The sequence below is a fragment of the Archocentrus centrarchus genome, chromosome 19 (genome assembly GCF_007364275.1).
Source record: "Archocentrus centrarchus isolate MPI-CPG fArcCen1 chromosome 19, fArcCen1, whole genome shotgun sequence".
In the NCBI taxonomy this organism is placed as follows: domain Eukaryota; kingdom Metazoa; phylum Chordata; class Actinopteri; order Cichliformes; family Cichlidae; genus Archocentrus; species Archocentrus centrarchus.
Window position 1 is genome coordinate 27,238,671 of NC_044364.1, and position 18,520 is coordinate 27,257,190.

General features: G+C 42.0%; 2 protein-coding genes across 2 annotated transcripts; both read left to right on the top strand.

Moving 5' to 3' along the window:
* The first annotated feature begins 8,919 nt into the window (after positions 1-8,919).
* Positions 8,920-11,632, top strand: LOC115797806 (homeobox protein Hox-A3a). The gene is made up of 2 exons (XM_030754316.1): positions 8,920-9,193; positions 10,318-11,632. Exons 1-2 carry the CDS (start codon positions 8,935-8,937, stop codon positions 10,902-10,904), a joined length of 846 nt encoding a protein of 281 aa, XP_030610176.1. The 5' UTR covers positions 8,920-8,934; the 3' UTR covers positions 10,905-11,632.
* A 115-nt stretch (positions 11,633-11,747) lies between these two features.
* Positions 11,748-13,553, top strand: hoxb1b (homeobox B1b). Its single transcript, XM_030754314.1, has 2 exons — positions 11,748-12,637; positions 12,865-13,553. The coding sequence occupies exons 1-2, from the start codon at positions 12,079-12,081 to the stop codon at positions 13,164-13,166; spliced, it is 861 nt and encodes a 286-aa protein (XP_030610174.1). The 5' UTR covers positions 11,748-12,078; the 3' UTR covers positions 13,167-13,553.
* Positions 13,554-18,520: the final 4,967 nt, after the last annotated feature.

Consider the following 18,520-nt stretch of genomic DNA (forward strand, 5'->3'; position numbering starts at 1 on the left):
AAGCGGTGTCCACTCATATTTAGTTAGTTTAAGCTGCTCCAGGAAAACTTGCAATAACTGTTATGTATTAAAAAGAGCGTGGCTGCTACATTTGATTTTAAAAACAGTCTAAATGTTGCGTTTCACTGCACACACCTGAGGTTTGAGTTTGAGCCACTTCGCTGATTATTTGTCACTTTTATCATGAAAATCGTAAAGATTTTGCTATTTTAACACCTTCTTTAGAGGCCGCTCTTTCTGCTCGGCATGGATAAATATGAGCACTTTTTCATATCAAAGAAAAAGGAAAGAAATCCAAAGTTTCTTTTCCAAACACAAACTAGGGGATAAAATCTTTTTAAGGCTAATGAGAGGCTTTATGGAGCTGCCATGCTAAACGAACTTGAGCGAGGTCCTGGAGTGATTTATCCCGGTCTGTCAAGTCACCGAGCGGCCAAAGGTGAAGTCTCGGACATCTCCGAGCTGGACACAGGCTTCACTGACTTTACATAAAGAAAAGTCAGGCTGTGTGGGAGCCGGAGCGCATTGTCTAGCGGCCACTAATAAAACATAATGATATTATGTGCAGGAAAGCAAAGACTGCAAGAGACTTCTGCAATATTTCCCAAAGTATTTTCAACTCATTTCAGGTTAAAGGGAAAAAAAGAGTAAAAAAGTAGTGGTGGGCTATATGGGTCCCAGACATTTTCCACATATTCATAACTATTAAGTGGCAATTTAGCCAGCGTAATGAGTATTGCATATTGATAGGGGTAATCTGTACCCGGATCTCATGCATAATTCATGGCGGTGGGGATCATCGCTGGGTCAGGAGACGGTGCAGACTGCAGCCCGCAGATGCGTCAGGAGGAGGACTTTGCACTGTCACCACCGAGACTCGGGAGCGCAATAACGACGTCTTTTTGCACATAAGAGAATAGACTTCCATGTTTTTATTTCTCACATTTTCACGGTTTATAATCAGGGTTTAAATCACTGCAAACCAGCGGGGTAAATTTAGCGGAATTTAGCTCCACTTTGCGCTTTGCTTGCAACAAAACTGAGTGGAGTGCAGAAATGTGCCGGTGCACTGTGATAAATCCTGTATGTATCCTTTTTTAGACGAACAGTTTTAGAATAATAGCACAAATATATAGGTCTTAGTTTGAAATCAGCTAATCTAAATATTAAAAATCCTACGTAACTATAAAAGTCAGTGCAAACATAATAAATGTATATTTATTTACTATAAAATACCAAAAATAGACGTTTAAAATCAGCTAGTTTCTCCTGTGAATTCAATGCAGTCTCATCGACTTTAATCATAATCATAAAATACATGACCCCAGTTCCAGCTTGATTATTTTTGTTTCCATGGATGCTCCAACATCTGGAAGACTGTGAGACTTCACAGCTGGTGCTGTTTGTAATGAGGCCGCGGAGCCAGCAGAGGGCGCCTCAGACCGACCAGGCTGATGATGGATGAGTTTTTCTGGGTCTTCTTCGCCTTCAGCTCGAGCTTCTTCTCATCAGGAGCATGTAGACAGAGCAGGACACAAAAAAACACGAGCTGTGTTTATCGGTGATCTCTTGAGGTGTGATCAGGTCCAGCGGAACGTTTCATCCTGCGCGCTCTGAGATGGCAGTGAAGCTGCTTCTGACTCAGAAAGCATGTTTGGTTATAGTTCTGGTTTAAGTTAGTTGGAGACCAAATAATCAGACGGACCTGTTATTTTTCTGTCTGAATCACCACTCATTTCATGCACTTTATACTCGAGTATTTCTGCTTTGTGTTCTGCTGTAATCTGTTCTTCAGAGGAGAAAGCTATGGCCTTTTCACTTCACCAGTCTTGTCTGCTTCTGACTAAAACACCAATAAAATACAACACATTTATCCTCCCAAACTTTTTATAATGTCAGAGTGTAAAAAAAAATCTTCTCTTAGCTTCTAAATCTCTCAGGTTGTTTAGTTTAAATCACTTTTTAAAGCTCAGAGATGTTTAATTATTTGACATTTTACAGCAAAAATGAGAGAAAAGTGTTTTATAAAACACATCTCTGCAGCAGAACTTCTCTTTTCTTCTTTCCTCTGATATTAACAATCACACAGCCTCTCAGACTCATTCTGTGACCCCTCTGAGGTCACACAGTAACCAGCTCTGCGTCACATAGTTACATATTTTCAGATGCTTTAATGCCAGTTTAGGATCTTGCAGGATTTATGGTGGTGAATTCATACTTCTAATGGAGACATTTTTGTATTTTTTTTTGTATTCAGTTTGGTCTGAGTTTCTTAAGCAGGACTCTGACATTGAGTACAGTCATATTGCTCTTATAAATGCTCATAATCTGCATTATTATTGAGTTATTAGTAAATCTGACTTAGCCAAGAGGTCAGTGTAGCTGTAAAACATTTGTCCAAACCTATGTGGGCATAATTTATGAAAATGTTTTGATTTGGTGACTTTCAGGCTAATATTTAATAAATTATTAGCTGAGTTTTTACTAGATTTATTGTAAACAATAATTTTGGGTGGTGGAAAGTCCTTCAGGCTGGTTTTAAGATATGAGTGGTTATTTTTTTAGAAATGCATACCATAAAATCAATTTATTAACAACCTGTTATGGTGTACAACCCATTTATTAAGAACTTATTAACATTTTTAATAATCAGACTGACGTGTTAAACCCTTTATTAATGACAGGGTAATACGGATAACTGCAGATTTTGTGGTTAATATCCTTTATTAATGAGTTATTAACTGACATACAGACAAAACAGCAACAAAACTGCATTCTTGTTGGTTTACCTTCTGTATTTATGGCTTATTAAAGTCTATACCCTTAGATTTTGTAATTAAATCTCTTTGTGACACTGTAATATTTACAGTTGTATGTCCAAACTTCATGATGGTATCTATCATTTAGAAGTGCATCTTAAAATTATTGTTTTTATCACTTTAAACCCATTTTTGTTACTTAGTAACATCAGTTAGTTACATGAATGTGTTTTCAAAGCATCATTAAATATTTTTTTTAACATCTACAACTGCAGGTGTTAGCATTAAATTCATTTTAATAACTGTTATAACTGCAGACTTTATGTATTAAACCCCTCATTAATTACTCATTTGCGTTTATAATTACGTTCTTGGTAATTCACCTGCCTTAATAATGACACATAAACACTTTTAACTGCAGATGTTCATATATTTATAGCAATAACCATTATTTTCAAATTTATATATTAAGGACTGTTCTAAATAAGTGGCTTTATATATATATATATAATGAATTATTTGCATGTATACATTTATGTATTAAGCCCTCATCAATCACTAAAAATCTGCTTTTTAATAATAATAATGGCACATTTGGTTATCAAACTCCTGAATGAATGACTTACTGAGATTTATACCTGCAGATTTTATAAATGAAGCCCTTTATTTATTAATGACTTATTAACATTACCAGCAGATTTTTTTTTTCTTACAACTCTTTATTGATATGTTACTAATAACAATATCAGCAGGATGTATATTAAACCTCTTTATTAGTGACTTATTAACATTTATAACTTGCTGTTCCATGTCTTAAAGCTTTGATAAATTACTTATTAATAACTTTTAAAATCTATAAATGCAGACTGGATGTATCAAACCTTCCAATAATATTTAATGTGGCTTTAATGGCCAATTACGTTCATGGATTTCCAGCATAACATGACATCATCAACAGAGGGGATTTTTGAAAATCTGGCATCATTTTTTTCTTATTAATGACTTACAACACATCCATAACGTTTAGTAATCACTAATGGAGCCTTTAGTATAACTTATGAAAGGTTGTTTTTATCATAAATGACTGAATATCCAGAAATATCTACCGTCACAGGTCACAGAGGGGAGAGATCATGTATAAACCTGATGTATAAATGAGTTGGTTTCACTTTTCCAGGCTTTTTTCCCCCTCTAAACTCCTGCAGAGACCGAGGCTCTGTCACCTATATCCACCCTGTAGATCCGAATTTGTGTAAAACAGCAGCAGCCACAAATTCGCATCTTGGGGAGCATGTAGATGATGACACAGCAGCTACAAGGGAGGAAAACGTCCATCTAAGAGGCAAGAAAATTCCTTTCTGCTTGTGTATCGCTGCAACATGAGCTCCACAGCTCATGTGTTGTGCTAGTGTGTGTGTGGTTTGTAGCGCTGCGGGCCTTCTGCGCAGTCTGGCTGCGTGTTTTCTGCCCTCTTTCCTCCCTTTTAGCGCCTCGTTGCTGGAGGAGTGGAGGGAGAGAATATGACATCTGGGAAAGTTGCAGGACGAGCCTTGAATGCGGGCATTGTTCCGCACACCATTTATCACGTCTCCTTTTCACTGCCACTGTCCGTGCACCCGAGGAGGAGTTGCGGTTTGCAGCCAGGGGGGAACGTGAGGAGGAAGAGCTCAAACCAACTGCTCCAATGGACCGGACTGGTTGGAGAAGCCGGCCTGGAGAGAAAACGATGACACGTCGGAAAAGGAAAAAAAGTAAGTTCACCAACACTGGATTTTACGCACGCGCAGTGTGAGTTTAGCTTTAAATTATGGGCGTAATGCATTTATATTTAGTATTTATGAGCAGTAAAGACAACAAATGATTGATAGACAAAGACATGAGGAGGTTGAAAGTCTTTATTAGCGCACATTATTTTTAAAAATCCTCCTAGAAAGACAAATTATATATTGTTTAACATCTGCTGTGCAGCTGTTGACAATTACCCAAATAAACACTTACATATAGAGTGAGATCTGTCTGTTTGTTTACTGCTTACTAATGCCAAACAACATTTTGGAATCAGAGTTATTTATGAGTTTTTGTTTGGTTATTGACTCGCTCGTGTTGCCTGTGTGGGGGAATCAAGAGGATTAATCCGGAGCAATAAATCCGCTCCTCTGCGCACACGTGCTTCCTGAGGCTAATTGACAGCAGAGGTTGCAGCGCGCTGCATTTGTCAGCAGGCCTGCAGATTGAGTGGAGGGCGGTGGAAGGGGTGGTGGTGGTGGTGGTGGTGGTTAGGGGGGCCTGGAGAAGAAGAAGAGCGGGCAGTGATGGGCGTAAAGGGGCAGCTCGAGGATGTTGTCATACATGAATGATAACTACATTCCACCAGGATCAAACCTATTTATATTTATATTTATATTTATAGTGAGTGCGTTTATTCAGTGCAAACTGACTTATCAGGTCAATCCATCTGCACCCCCACCCCCCCGCCCTTCCCGCACCCAACACACACAAACACAACCAGCCCCCACCTCTTCTCTCATATATCAGAGGGCAGTTTTTGTCTAAACAGCGCACTTATTGCTGATTTTTCTTTGTGTGTTTATGGTACTTTTTATAGGCTCTCAGGAGGATTTATGTTCATATGTACACGTGTGTATCCTGCAGTGCTTTGCTGAACTGTTTCTGTACTTTGACTACATTTCAGAGGCAATTATTTTCTATTTTCTCTGATACCTTTGCAGATTAATAATTATTTTAATATCTTTTATTGTAGGTTAACAAAAGATGAAATTTTATTTTTAATATGTTATAAGCACACGCTATAACTTTAAAGCAAAGCTTACAATCCACAATTTTATTTATTTATTAACTCTGTGAGGTCCAAGTCACCACTGACAGGGACAGGAGCCCCCACCCTGCCACCCCATGCTGTCAGAGTATGTCACTTTTGGCTTTGGAGAATTGTTTGGCACTCAGATGATTGTTCTAACAAACACACACCAAAAACTATTTATATTTCCCCCCCAAAACTGAATCTTTTCCTTCTCAAAGACATGTAATGGGGTTCAAGCTATAACTATACTTTGGCCACTTTTGATACTTTTACACTTGAGTACAACTCTGAATACAGGAGTTAAGCAGGGCAGCTTTAATCCTCCCTGTTATGCAGCTATTGTTGAAGACTAAATATCAGAAATTCAGTGTCACACAAACTGTTTTAGCACAAATGCATCTTATGATTAAACTTTCCAAAGCTTTAAAGCACATCTGGTGGGATTCATCAGCACAAGAGAGTTGCACAGCTGTTCATGCAGACTGTCCTCTGCAGAGTTTCAGGCTGAGCCAAACAAGCTGCATGAGGAGCAAAGGGTCTATTTTTGATATTTAACTTTTAAAAAATTCAGCAAAAACTAATCAGGTTAAAGGTTTGGAGTGGTTCGTGTGAGGGGCAAATATGATAGGGAGATTTTATTTGAGTCCATTTATTCTCCGCTGAGTATAAATAACTGAGAATAACTGAATCTGCTGATCATCTGCGACTTTCAGCAGGGACGCACGGGACAACACATCTCTGTTTGAGCCCCACATTTCCTGGTAAACTAGAACCAATCGAAATGGGGGAGGGGATGGGGGGGGGGGGGGGGTCACTCTGTTTGCTTTATGCATGTGTAGGAAATCCCATCCAGGTCTACATGTTTTGAAGACATAGAGCAAAAACGAGACATTAAGCTTTTTTCTCCTTCTGCTAAATTCCATTTTTAATGTTTTATTGTTAATTGGCCTTTGTTTCATCAGTAAAATGTGACCGTGGTGAATAAACTTCGGGGCCGTTACACAGGCTAATAACACACACACACACACACACACACACACACACACACACACACACACACACACACACACACACACACACACACACACACACACACACACACACACACACACACACACACAAAATAACCGTACCACTGTACGTAAGACAAGCTAGACTTTTTTGACATAGGGCCACCACTGCTATGGGACATTTCTATGGCACGCATCAAAGATCAAAGACTACCATTTGCATGAATTAACACCACTTAGTTAAATATTACCCTCAGGAGCCAATCAAAGCGATCGAGCCAAACGTGAAGACGAGAGATCAAAGCAACGCCAATCGATCCGCCAAAAACCGAAGCCAGCACAAAACAGGCCGCTACAAGTTTCTTAATGGATGCTGACCGCTGTCCGTCTGCTGTTTGGTGCTTCGAAATGAGCCTCTCTGATCACTCCTTTAAATGAAGGAAGAAAGGATCCATTACACAAAGAATGCATTTGGTTTATAAAGACTAAACACTGATAGCTTTCCTTGGCTGAGTAATTGATGGCATCTTTGGCATCGGTCCTAAACTGGATGTCTGAATTTATTGTCAAAGCGCTGGACGTCTTCCCAGGATTGTTTCAACAGGACGAGGCTGTCTGAGTGTTCATAGAAGTGTGATTCCTCTGCGCCCTGAATGCTTCACAGTGAAATTCAAAGCTGGTAGCTTTTGGGTCTTTTTAATGCATGACAGTGGTGGTGGCGGTGGGAGGTATCTTCTTAAAAGGCCATTTCCTTATCTAAATCTACTCCAAATCTACCTCAGTGCCAAAAATATTTCAGCTCTTCCTGCCCTCTGCTGAGCCATCTTAATGTTTCTGGATTTCCATTTTGCTCTAATTGCCAGAGAGCTGTAGAGGAAGTCAATTTGCCATGTAGGAAGGCGTAAAAATCCCCTTTCTTATCTTTATCACAGGCCTATTACCATATATGAAACTGAGCCTGCACGATCAGCAGAAAGGCTTTTTTCACACACACACACACACACACACACACACACACACACACACACACACACACACACACACACACACACACACACACACACACACACACACACACACACACACAGATACTGTGTGCAGAAATGCAACGCAGGGCGGTCTGCAGCTGCAGAAATACTGTCCACTCTGCTTCACCCCTCAAAGCCACATCACATGCACCTTAACGCGCGGCAGCCGCGTCCTTCTGCTGGGATTATTCTCTAATCTGGGAGGTTTTCCAAAGGTGAGAGAAGCCGGTGTGTTTGTTTGCGTGCAGGATTGTTTCAGCAGCGGAATGTATGTAGGTTGTGAAGGTAAGGCAGCCGCGCTGTTGTGCCGCGGACTGGGTTATGTGTCTTTATGATTTACGAGCCCGACTCCAGCCGCGGTTCAACCAGAGTTCATAAAGCTGCATGCCTCCACTCTTATTCTCTCTCTCTCTCTCTCTGTATTTTTCTCCCTCGCTCTGTAAGTCTCCTCGTCCTCAAAACTGCGCCTTAATAATTTCATTCTCTTTAATTTTAGAAGAAAAGTGAATTAAATGTAATTGCCTGAAAAGATGCGCATAAACCAGCCGCAGCGCACAAAGCGCTTTTCTTTTCTTTTGCATTTAATTGATGAGTTTTTCTTAGCAAACTGTGATGTAACGTTTAATTTTTTCCTTAAAAAATGTTCAGCACAGGGCCATCCATTAACTGCACAAAGGCTGCTATTTATTAGCAGTCATATAGGCCTAATTTAATTTCCTGAAGCACCATTGAAAGCATGAATAAAAACACTGTTATTTGCTATATTTGTATTTAATGTATGGCTTTACATTTTAGCTATTTATATCTGTCAATTAGTATTATTTTTTCCTCTTACCCCTTCTGAATCAGACAAAAGACTGCCTCCAATAAAGCAGCTCCTTAAATACCCTGCAGTCCTTATATATTGCTTATGTTACTTACATAATTAAATGACAATAAAAAGAATTTGTAGGCCACTGAGGTCTATATTAATTGCAAAGGGTGAACAAGAGGATAATAATTGAATTTCTGCAGAGATTTTACAGGATTATCCTCTACTTGCTGTTTTTTTTTTTTTTTCCAGCACACTCTTCATTCTGTGTCGCCTCTTGGAGAGGCTTGCTATTCATGTCAGCATACTATTGAGTTGATAAGATGGATCATTTAGTCTCCTCCCTGATTCTGTCTCCGTCTTTTTTCTGGATCCTCTCAGGCCAAGAAGCCCTCGGCTCTGTGGAAACCTGCCATGTGACATTTGGCTGCCAGCGCTCCGCCACAAGGTCAAAAAGGGAGGGGAGGGTTGGGGGGCGCGGGGGGGGGGGGGCTGTGCACATTTAATGGAAATGCAGAAAACCAGCAGCGCTGCACACAACATCCACCATCATCACCATCACCGCCATGGCCTCTTTGGCGAGTCTCTGAATGGTGTGAGCGGCTTTGAGGGCGCTCCCATGCAGCAAGTGGAGGCGTTAGAGCGCGGCACACTTCCCCGGAGGTCAAAGCAGCAAAAGCCAAGGTTTGCAATGAGCAAAAAGATTTTCCCCTGGATGAAAGAGTCCAGAGACTCAAATCAGAAACTCGGGAGGAGAATCGCAGGTCTGTATGACATAAACCAGGAGCAGCGGTTGTTTCCACTTATTTTCCCTTCAACAAAGCTCCTAATTTAGCTCATAGGCCCCCTGGTTCAGTATTAAAGCTGCAATCAGGCATGCGCGGGGAAGGGCCTATAGCTCAGGATTTAGGACGACACCCGTTTTAGGAAATAATGCAAATAAAATAAAATAATTTAGTTGCATTTATCATGTTACTTACATAGAAAAATATTCCGATTAAATCGATTTTTGGGGGAAGCTGAAGCTGAGAATAACAGGACGTAGACGCTGATTTATCAATGCAGAAATGCCGCTTAAAAAAACAGCAGACACACTGATACAGATGGGCCATCTTCATTTAATTCTTTGTAATTATCTGCATATTTAAGTAAAGTTGATCTGAGCTTAAATCACGAGTTTGTCTCAGAAACTTTTATGATTTATGACAGAAACAGGATTTTGAAAGACAAAATGTTTTTTTTTTTTTTTTAAACAAATAAAAAAAACCGTCTCAATGAGTCAAATGTCCAACCTTAACAGACTTCATTTAGAAACAGATAAACTAAATAGTTACCCTCACCAACACCTTCAGGGATATTCCTGCATATAGAAATGTTATTTGTAAATCGGGGTTGAATTTACTCCAGCATTAAATACATCTTTGTTTATGAAATGGCCATAAATACCTCGAAATGCAAAGACTTCTAATATAGACTCGTGCATTTTTAGCCATTGAAAATCCTGACTTCATGTCTTCTGGCACAATTTGTACTCAAGTCTGTGCACTGAGCACCAGAGGCAACGCGGGGCTGCAGAACTGCATCCATGTGGACTCTGCTTTATTCTCGCTTCCATGTGGTTTTATTTCTGCCTCCTTTGATTTTATCTATTTATGAAACATGAATTTGTTGGTTTGATTCGTTCTCACTTTATTTTACGCAAAGCTCTGTTCATTTTTTGTATAATAGGAGGGACAATTCCACGCAGATTCAATTAATAAGACATAAGACTGAAACTAGAAGGGATGCGAACTTAAAGAGTTATTGAGAATGGTTTGAATGAAGTGTAGAAAATTTAAATGGAAGGCGGGGAAAACTTCTAATTTTGCCGACACGTTCGTCTTTGCAGATTGCACCGTCACCGATAAGTGTCCGGGTAGCGCCACCCCGGCCTCCAAGCGAACGCGCACCGCGTACACGAGCGCGCAACTGGTGGAGCTGGAGAAGGAGTTCCACTTCAGCCGCTACCTGTGCAGGCCGAGGCGCGTGGAGATGGCCAGCCTGCTCAACCTCCACGAGAGGCAGATCAAGATCTGGTTCCAGAACCGGAGGATGAAGCAGAAGAAAGACGAAAGGGGTCAGGGCCTCACTCCAGCCACCGTCACCACCTCCTCTTGCTCTCCCTCTTCCTCCCCGTCCGCTCCGGGCAGCCCCACTCTGATGAGCCTGGGTTATGTCCATCTGGGCGGGGACTACCGACCGGCCTCCCCTCCGCTCAGGCCCCAACAACAGCCTGCGTGCCCGGCAGACTACTCTAAATATCCAGTTCCAGACTTCACGCACGGCCTGCAGTTTGATGTGCAGTACAGCACACACACCACCTCACACACACCAAACCACAACCTGGGAGGAAATGATCTGAGCGGGTCATATTTCTCACAGAGCTGCACTCCTCAGGACAGAATCATGAAAGCTCCCAAACTGACCCACCTGTAGCGCACAGTGTAGAGCACTACTGATATATCTCCATGCATGCGTTATTTATTTATAGGACTAATTAATCAGAAAATTAGTCTCAAGTTTGATTTATTTGTATTTATACACAATTATTCACTGTCTTTTATATACACGGTTTAAGTTATTTTTTTTTATTCTAACTTTTCGTTTAATAATTCAGACAAACAAACAAACAAAAAGCTAAAATAGTATCCCAACAGACTTGATCGCGAGAATAAATTAAGAGCCGCTCTGCTTGGAAGAGGAGCGGAGCTTGTAGGGTTGGGAGGATTTTACCTTGTAGGCAAACTGTGGGTAACTGTTAAGCAGGAAAAGGAAGAAGCCGTGGAGAGGGGGGGGGGGGGGAAGCGTCTATCTTTGTTCTTTTATGGGCAAAATGGGCCAAACAAGCTGTCAGTCTTTAAAAAGAGGCATGATGGATCACTGGAGTCACTGCAATGCCTTTTCCCCCCTCTGCCTTATTCGGTGTCTGTCTCCAGGATCCACGCAGTCGGAAAGTGTTTTAATAATAAGCCAATTATTTAGGGAGATACAACAAGTATGTTTTCAGTAAATTAACGTACTTAATGTCATTAAAAACAGAGAATTAAGCGAACTTAGTGCACGACAAAAAAATGTCAATGAAAACCGCTGCAGGCCGCAAAAAATGCAAATGGAAAAATTAATGCCGAGATTTTTATTTTATATTATTTATTCAATACTAAAATAGCTCGAGATAAGTAGCAAATTATTATTATTATTATTATTATTATTATTATTATTATTATTATTATTATTATTATTATTATTATTATTATTATTATTATTATGTTTTCTTACTCATTTATTATTCCTTTCTCCCTGTAACACTGTGCCCTGAAAATGTGTCCCCGGTGTTTGTGCTCCTATCAGATGGATGAGCGAGTTTGATTGAAGCGTTTGTCATGTAAATGCGAGGCCGTTTGATGGACGAGCCTGCAGACTTGACAGAGTGCTGTAGGTCCCTTGCCATTGGCGTTTTGAGGGTCACATGGTGTGTCAGGAAGGTGATATGAGGGTGGAAGGCAGTTTTACAGCTTTGACATACTACCTAGAAGGTTAGGGCAAAGGGAGCACCGATTAATGACTGCTCAGTCTTGATCAGCTCTAACCAAACTGCAGGCCCAGGTTTAGGATGAACTCCTACTTAGATTACCCCGTGTGCAACCGGGGAGCAAATATATTCAGCTCAAAGGCCGGATACCACAACTTAAACCATGGATATACGTCTTCCAACTCATGCGCAACAAGTGAGAGTTACGCACCGGACGGACGTGTAGTGGTTGCAACTTCTGCGCAGCACCAGACTCCGAGCCTCCCTCTGCACCACCAGAACCATGTCAACTTGGACGTGCCGTTCGCAGCAACGGGTAACTCGGTGTATGGCTCACCTCTGGAGTACGGACATCACCAGTACGGCCTCGCCCCAGAGCAGGACCGGAGCTTTATCGATACGCAAGTCTCACCCCTTGCTACAAACATGGCTCCCTACACCGGGGACAGCTGTGGGCCAGGGGTATCATCGGGAGGCCAGTATCTGCATTTTGGCAGCGGGGATCAGAGGCAACAAGAATACTCAGAAAGCGTTTACGCGAGGTTACCACCTCCATGTAAGGAAAAGGATCTGGAGCATGTGGAGGAAACTTCGAAAACTTTCGACTGGATGAAAGTGAAGCGGAATCCACCTAAAACAGGTTTGTTATGTGGAAATCAGAGCCGAGAAATGCACTTTAGAAGCCGAGAGGGATCTATTCCCTGTGCGTAAAAACCTGCCCAGCTGATATGATTAGACCAAAGTGTTTTTAGATTGTCAGCTAATATTTACACGTTTCATCTGTTCATTCTGACATTTTCATCACCACCCTTCAGCTCCACCAGTTTCATTTCCCCCATCATCCCATTCATCCATTTCTCTCCGCAGCGGTCGTTTCGGACTTCGGTGTTCCCGGCCAGCACAGCGTGATCCGCACTAACTTCACCACCAAGCAGCTGACCGAGCTGGAGAAGGAGTTCCACTTCAACAAATACCTATCGCGGGCAAGGCGGGTGGAGGTCGCGGCGAGCCTGGAGCTCAACGAGACTCAGGTGAAAATCTGGTTTCAGAACCGGAGGATGAAGCAGAAGAAACGGGAGAAACTAGGCAGCGTTTTGGGCAACGCTCCGGCACCTGCTGAGAAACTTTCCACCTCTGAAGCGTCTCCAAAGACAAAAGGGAAAAACTAAACTTAAAATATGACTGGAGGCCCGAGCAGTTTTCTACATTTTCCCAAATTTGCACCATTCCAGAAAAAACAAACAAACAAACAAAAAAAAAAACAAACTGAAAATTGCTTGTGGCAATTTTGTAAACTATCAGGGCAGGCAGTGTCTGCTTGTAGTCATCCAATCTTTCGATTCTACACCCCATGCTGTTTTTTTTTGTTGGAGCACTGATGGACTCAGTGTTACTGTTTGCACTATTTATTTACAGGGTATTTTTCAACCTTTGTTGAGATGATTTAGCTGAATAAAGTCTATAAAATGCAATAAGAATTGTATTTGTCTTGTGTGTAAAAAAAAAAAGAATCCACATTCAGTCCAATCAAACTTTAAAAATTTTGTTCTGTTTCTCTGTGTAAAATAAAGTTTTGTGTGGTTTTAAAAACTTTTTTTCCCCCTGTATGTTTACCTCTATTATTGGTCCTCCTGCATAATGTGACAAGAGGAATCTTTCACAACACATGGGGTGGTTCTCAGTGACCTTTTCACCTCAGAATACCTCCAGGGGCTCTAAACATGACAACAAACTCCAGGGAGCCAGGTCTCAGCCTTGATTTGTTACCCAAATTCTGCTGGGACACAGGTTGTCACAGAGGTCCATTTGTATTTCATAAAATCGAACCCCTTTTTCTTTTAAAATGATCAAAACTAAGCTAAGCAACGAACTTTTCAGCACTTACTCTGGCTTCACCTGCAGCTAAAGGCTCCCCAGACCTGACCACCTAGTTTCTTGTGATGTGGAAGGGGCAGCAGTTTCAATATTTGCACTGGGTGTTGGGTTTGCACACACAGTTTCTGCCCCAACAGCACTGGCCTGTTGCTGCCCTTTTCCCCAAAGCTGAGGTTCACACAGAGTTCAGGCACGAATGAATGCAGAGTCAATCTGTCAAGACAGCAGAGAGGCTCGGAGAAGTGAGCTTTAAGACTCTCAGATCTTTTCAGGTATTGCTTTTAATATTGAGACTAATAAGGTTGCAGGCACATTCAGGTTGTGCTGTAGATTGTGCAAACTTTAATCTCTCCTCTCAAAAACAGCTTTTTAAGAAATAGAAATCATTTGAAATATATCTGGATTGCATATGTAGTTCTCTCTCAACTATATTAAAAATGGATACTGTCCCACGAATGGAAGTTACAGTTGGAATACCATACAGCCCATTACTGTAAATTAGAAAGGGAGCTGGTGACATGCATATCTTTACAAACCAACAGCCTGCTCTTCAGATGAGTCACAAGGCCAAGGACTGGGAAGGCGACAATCTGTAAGGTGAATAGTGACACATTCAACAACAAAAAAGGGGGCCGGCGTGGAAAACAAGTGTGGGGCTTCATTCCAGAGGTGCGAACTCTGCCATCTCTGTAGGTAATACCTCAGCGCTCCCAGTGGGCTCTCCATCTGGAGGTGTCAGAGTTGGTGCTACAGCCAACACCACAGAGACAGATGTTCAGCCGGGGAAGAGGAGAAGGAGGAGGAGGAGGATGTTTTTCACCTTCGGATCAGCTCAGCCCTCCTCGCCTTTTCCCGGGGAATGTAGGACAACGCGAGGAGCACAGAATGGTTAATGAACACAAAAACCCAACACAGAGGATTCTGGTATAGGCACAAATATAAGCAAAAAAAAAACTATAATAGCTGCAGTAAAACCAGTCTCCTTTCCTCAGATGTCTTTAGCTAGCCCCCCCCCCCCATCCCTGCACTGTATTTGAGGTCAACCCAGTGCTGTTTGTACCCCATGCTGCTTGCAGTTGTTGCTGGCTCTTTTACAAGTCTATTGCCAGGCTCACTTCCTTGGTTTTCTACCAGTTCCTCTGTCACATGTCACTCTGCAGGGTCCCCGGGCTTCAAAGGAAAACTAGATCCAGTATTCATGGGATAACTGGGGGTTGGTCATCTGAGAGATACCACAGAGGAGTCATCTTATGGGAAGATATCAAACACAGCTTTGAGGGATAACAACCGTTTCTCTCTCATACTGACATAAAAAAAAAGAGATGGATGGAAGACGTTTCCAGTAGAAAACAACATTTCTATTCGGTTTGTTGACAAGTTCCAAAAACATTTATTAAACCAAATAAATCCCACATAGAACAAGGACATCTTTCCATCTCTGTCTTCCCTGTGTGTGTGTTTTTTTTACATGCTATTGACCTTTATTAAGATCGAGACTATAAATTAATGTCTAACCAAAGAAATGGAAGAACCAAAAATAGGTGTATTGATTCAGAAACTTAATGCTCTGCGTGCTGAGTTTTCTTTTATTCATTATTTCAAATAAATAAAAACATTTTCAGCTTGAATATTTCAAACCTTTCTCTGTCAGTAATATTTTTGGGGTTTCATGCTGCTGGAAATAAGACCGTTTTTGTGCTTGGTCTGTTTTTGGCACAGTTAAGAATATAGTGGAGCAAGAGTCTGTAACTATAACTGTACAAAAAGGATACAGAAAGAAGAATTACACAGTAATTAACAATATTACATATGTATTATTGACACAGTATCGATATTTCAATATTATAGTTATTGCACCACCCCTGATATGAAGTACAATGACTCCTGGGGACCCAGATGAAATGTTATTATGGTGTCACTCAGTGTGCAGACATGAGTGGGTTTAAACGTAACAGTCGGCATATTTTTATTATTAACAGACTTTTAAACACTTCTTAGCTGTTTAAAGAAATTACACTAACTTGCATATGTTTTTTTTTCTGGAGACTTTTATCAAAATTCATTATAGGTATGTGGACTCTGAAATTCATTGATTTATTAGGTTTTTTTGCACATTATCTAAGCAGATACGGGCTAGTACTGATATATTGCTGTACCCTAATTTATTTTTCATGATTTTTCACAGTTTTTGGAGCTTTGTGGAGAGCTGCTGCCTGGGTATGAATGGCACACCCTCTTCTTCCTTTGTTATGGCACTTAGGCTCTTTATAGCCCAGACTGGGAGATTCTTGACAACCATCCCCCATCCGAGTCAGGCTCGACTGGATCTGGAGGCACAGGCCGACCTGAAGCTCCCATCTCCCGGGTCCCGCTGCGACTGCATCCTTTCCCCACTCCATCAGCATGGTAACTGAGAGAGACAAGTGACTTGGCCAGGGTTAACGTCTTAATACTCCCCGGGATTGCCTCCAGGATCCAAATAGCTACCCCTAATAGTTTTCCTCCTCTGTGTGCCTGTCAGACCGCCATGACTATACGCCATAAGAACAACAAGACTAGCTGAGAGGCAGAGTAACGAAGCAGCACGCTGAAATAATGAGGGGCGGTGAAGAAGAAGAGTGCAGCTGTGAAAGCTTTGGTGTAAAGACATAGGCATGAAGTGATGCCTGATACTTTGCATGGAGAGCCTGTACACTTGAAATTAAACCAGCTCTTTCCTTTAGAGCCCAGGAGGGAGGGGGGACCCGAACTCAATCAGTGTCACGTCACATGGTTCAAAGCGGCCAATTCGATGCTGCCAGGAGGCTGAGAAATGCAAGGTGACAGTTCATTTTACCAGTGACAGTGTGTCGGTCTCGCTTGCTGGTTCCCCAGTCAATTCCCAGTGAGCAGTGAAGGTTGAGTGTTGCTGGAGACAGACAGCAGCTTACACCCCCCCCCCTCACCTTCCTCCTCCTCCTCTTCCTCACCACCGCTCTCTCATCGACCCTGCTCTGCTTTGTATTCCAATTAACTGGACAGAGGGAGAAGCGGCAGTGTTGCAGGATCACAATCAAAGGCGGACACATTCTTCTGGCGTCCTTCCAGTCTCAATCCCGCTGCTATCAATAGTGCTATGCTTCCCTTTTCCCCTTCACTTTTCCTCTCTTCTCGCCTTATGACAAGGGCCAGTTGTTCCAGAGGGGTAATTCATAGATTCTTCTTTAACAACTGCCTCTAGGGACGAAGTCCTGGTAATGAAAAATAGGTTCCTCTCTCACACATTCATATATCACATGTAATAGAGGTGTGCAATCACTCAATCGAGTCAACGCACTGCTAGCTGTAACTGCTATCCTTAACAGACACCTCAAATAATGCTGAATTAATATTTTGAAATGGCTCATATATCCTAACATAATACAATTTGAATGATTTTCTATTCAATGCTCTCAGAGCTAACATTGATTGGAGCACAAGCTGAGGTAACTCTCCGAGTCAGTCAATGTGAGGCTGACTGAAGGTTGTAGATTTAGCGCTCTCCTCTGTCTTTCGTGTCCTCAATCTATCATCACTTTTTTTTTTTAACTTCGCCCCCACCTGCACTGACATATGTTTGAGCAATGGGTGGGTTGGGAATTCAATGATTCGGAGGAAATCCGAAGAGTAAACTACCTCTTTTTATCTCCTTGAGCAACACAAACATTTACAACAGACACCAAGAATCAGGCCAAACACGACACCTTTGTTAAATGACTAAACTGTGACATGTTTAAATTAAGACCACACTTGAGCACCATCTTGAGATAGCTGCTATTGTAAAAGGTGAAGGAGTGATTTTGAGCCTTTTTTTTGCCAATTTTTTTAAGGTGAGGCCACTTTTTGCTTTTTAAACTACTTCCTTTTCCTTTTCTAAACTAAAAACAGAGCTTGACAGACAGGTGAGGGTGCGTCTTTATTTGCCCCTCTGGACTGCCTATCTGGAGAATGCAATGTGTGTTTGCAGGACAGGATACACACACTCAAACACACACCCTTACATGCCCCGAGGAGCCTCCTGACTCTCTCTCTTCTGGCTCTATCAGATCAGAGAGACCTGCTGTCCCTCCCCACACCGCAATGCAAATGAAAAGGAATGCGCTGATAAAAGGCCAGATCCCAGAGATGAGAGAGGGCAAAAGGAGGACATAGGCAGCAAATGCTGAAGGGGGTGAGAGCCTCTTGGGGAGATGAGAGGCAGCAGAGGAGTCAGTGTTGGTAGTAGTGGGAGATCATAGTCTTGCTCCCCCTCAGCAGCGTTTGATACAGGGCTTTTGTCGCTCTTTCAGTGGTGCATTGTTGGGTGGTGTAATCCCCGTCGGATTACAAAGGGCTTCCCTTTTCATATGGGGCTGACCCAGCAGGCAGGTGGCTGGGGCTCTGTGGAGCTGTCAAGGGGAGGGAACCTCTTTTCCAGGGGAGGGGACCCCAGTTCCTCTTACCTTCACAGGGGCTTTTAGCTGGAAGGCCAGTCAGGCGCAGGTCAGCGTGGGGACAATCCTGACATGGGATTCAACTCGCCCTGACCCTGCGGCTTCCTGTAGAGAAGTGACACGGAAGGACTCCATCATGAGGCAGCATTCAACATCAAATACCAAAAACATACAAAAAAAACCACAGGATTTTCATA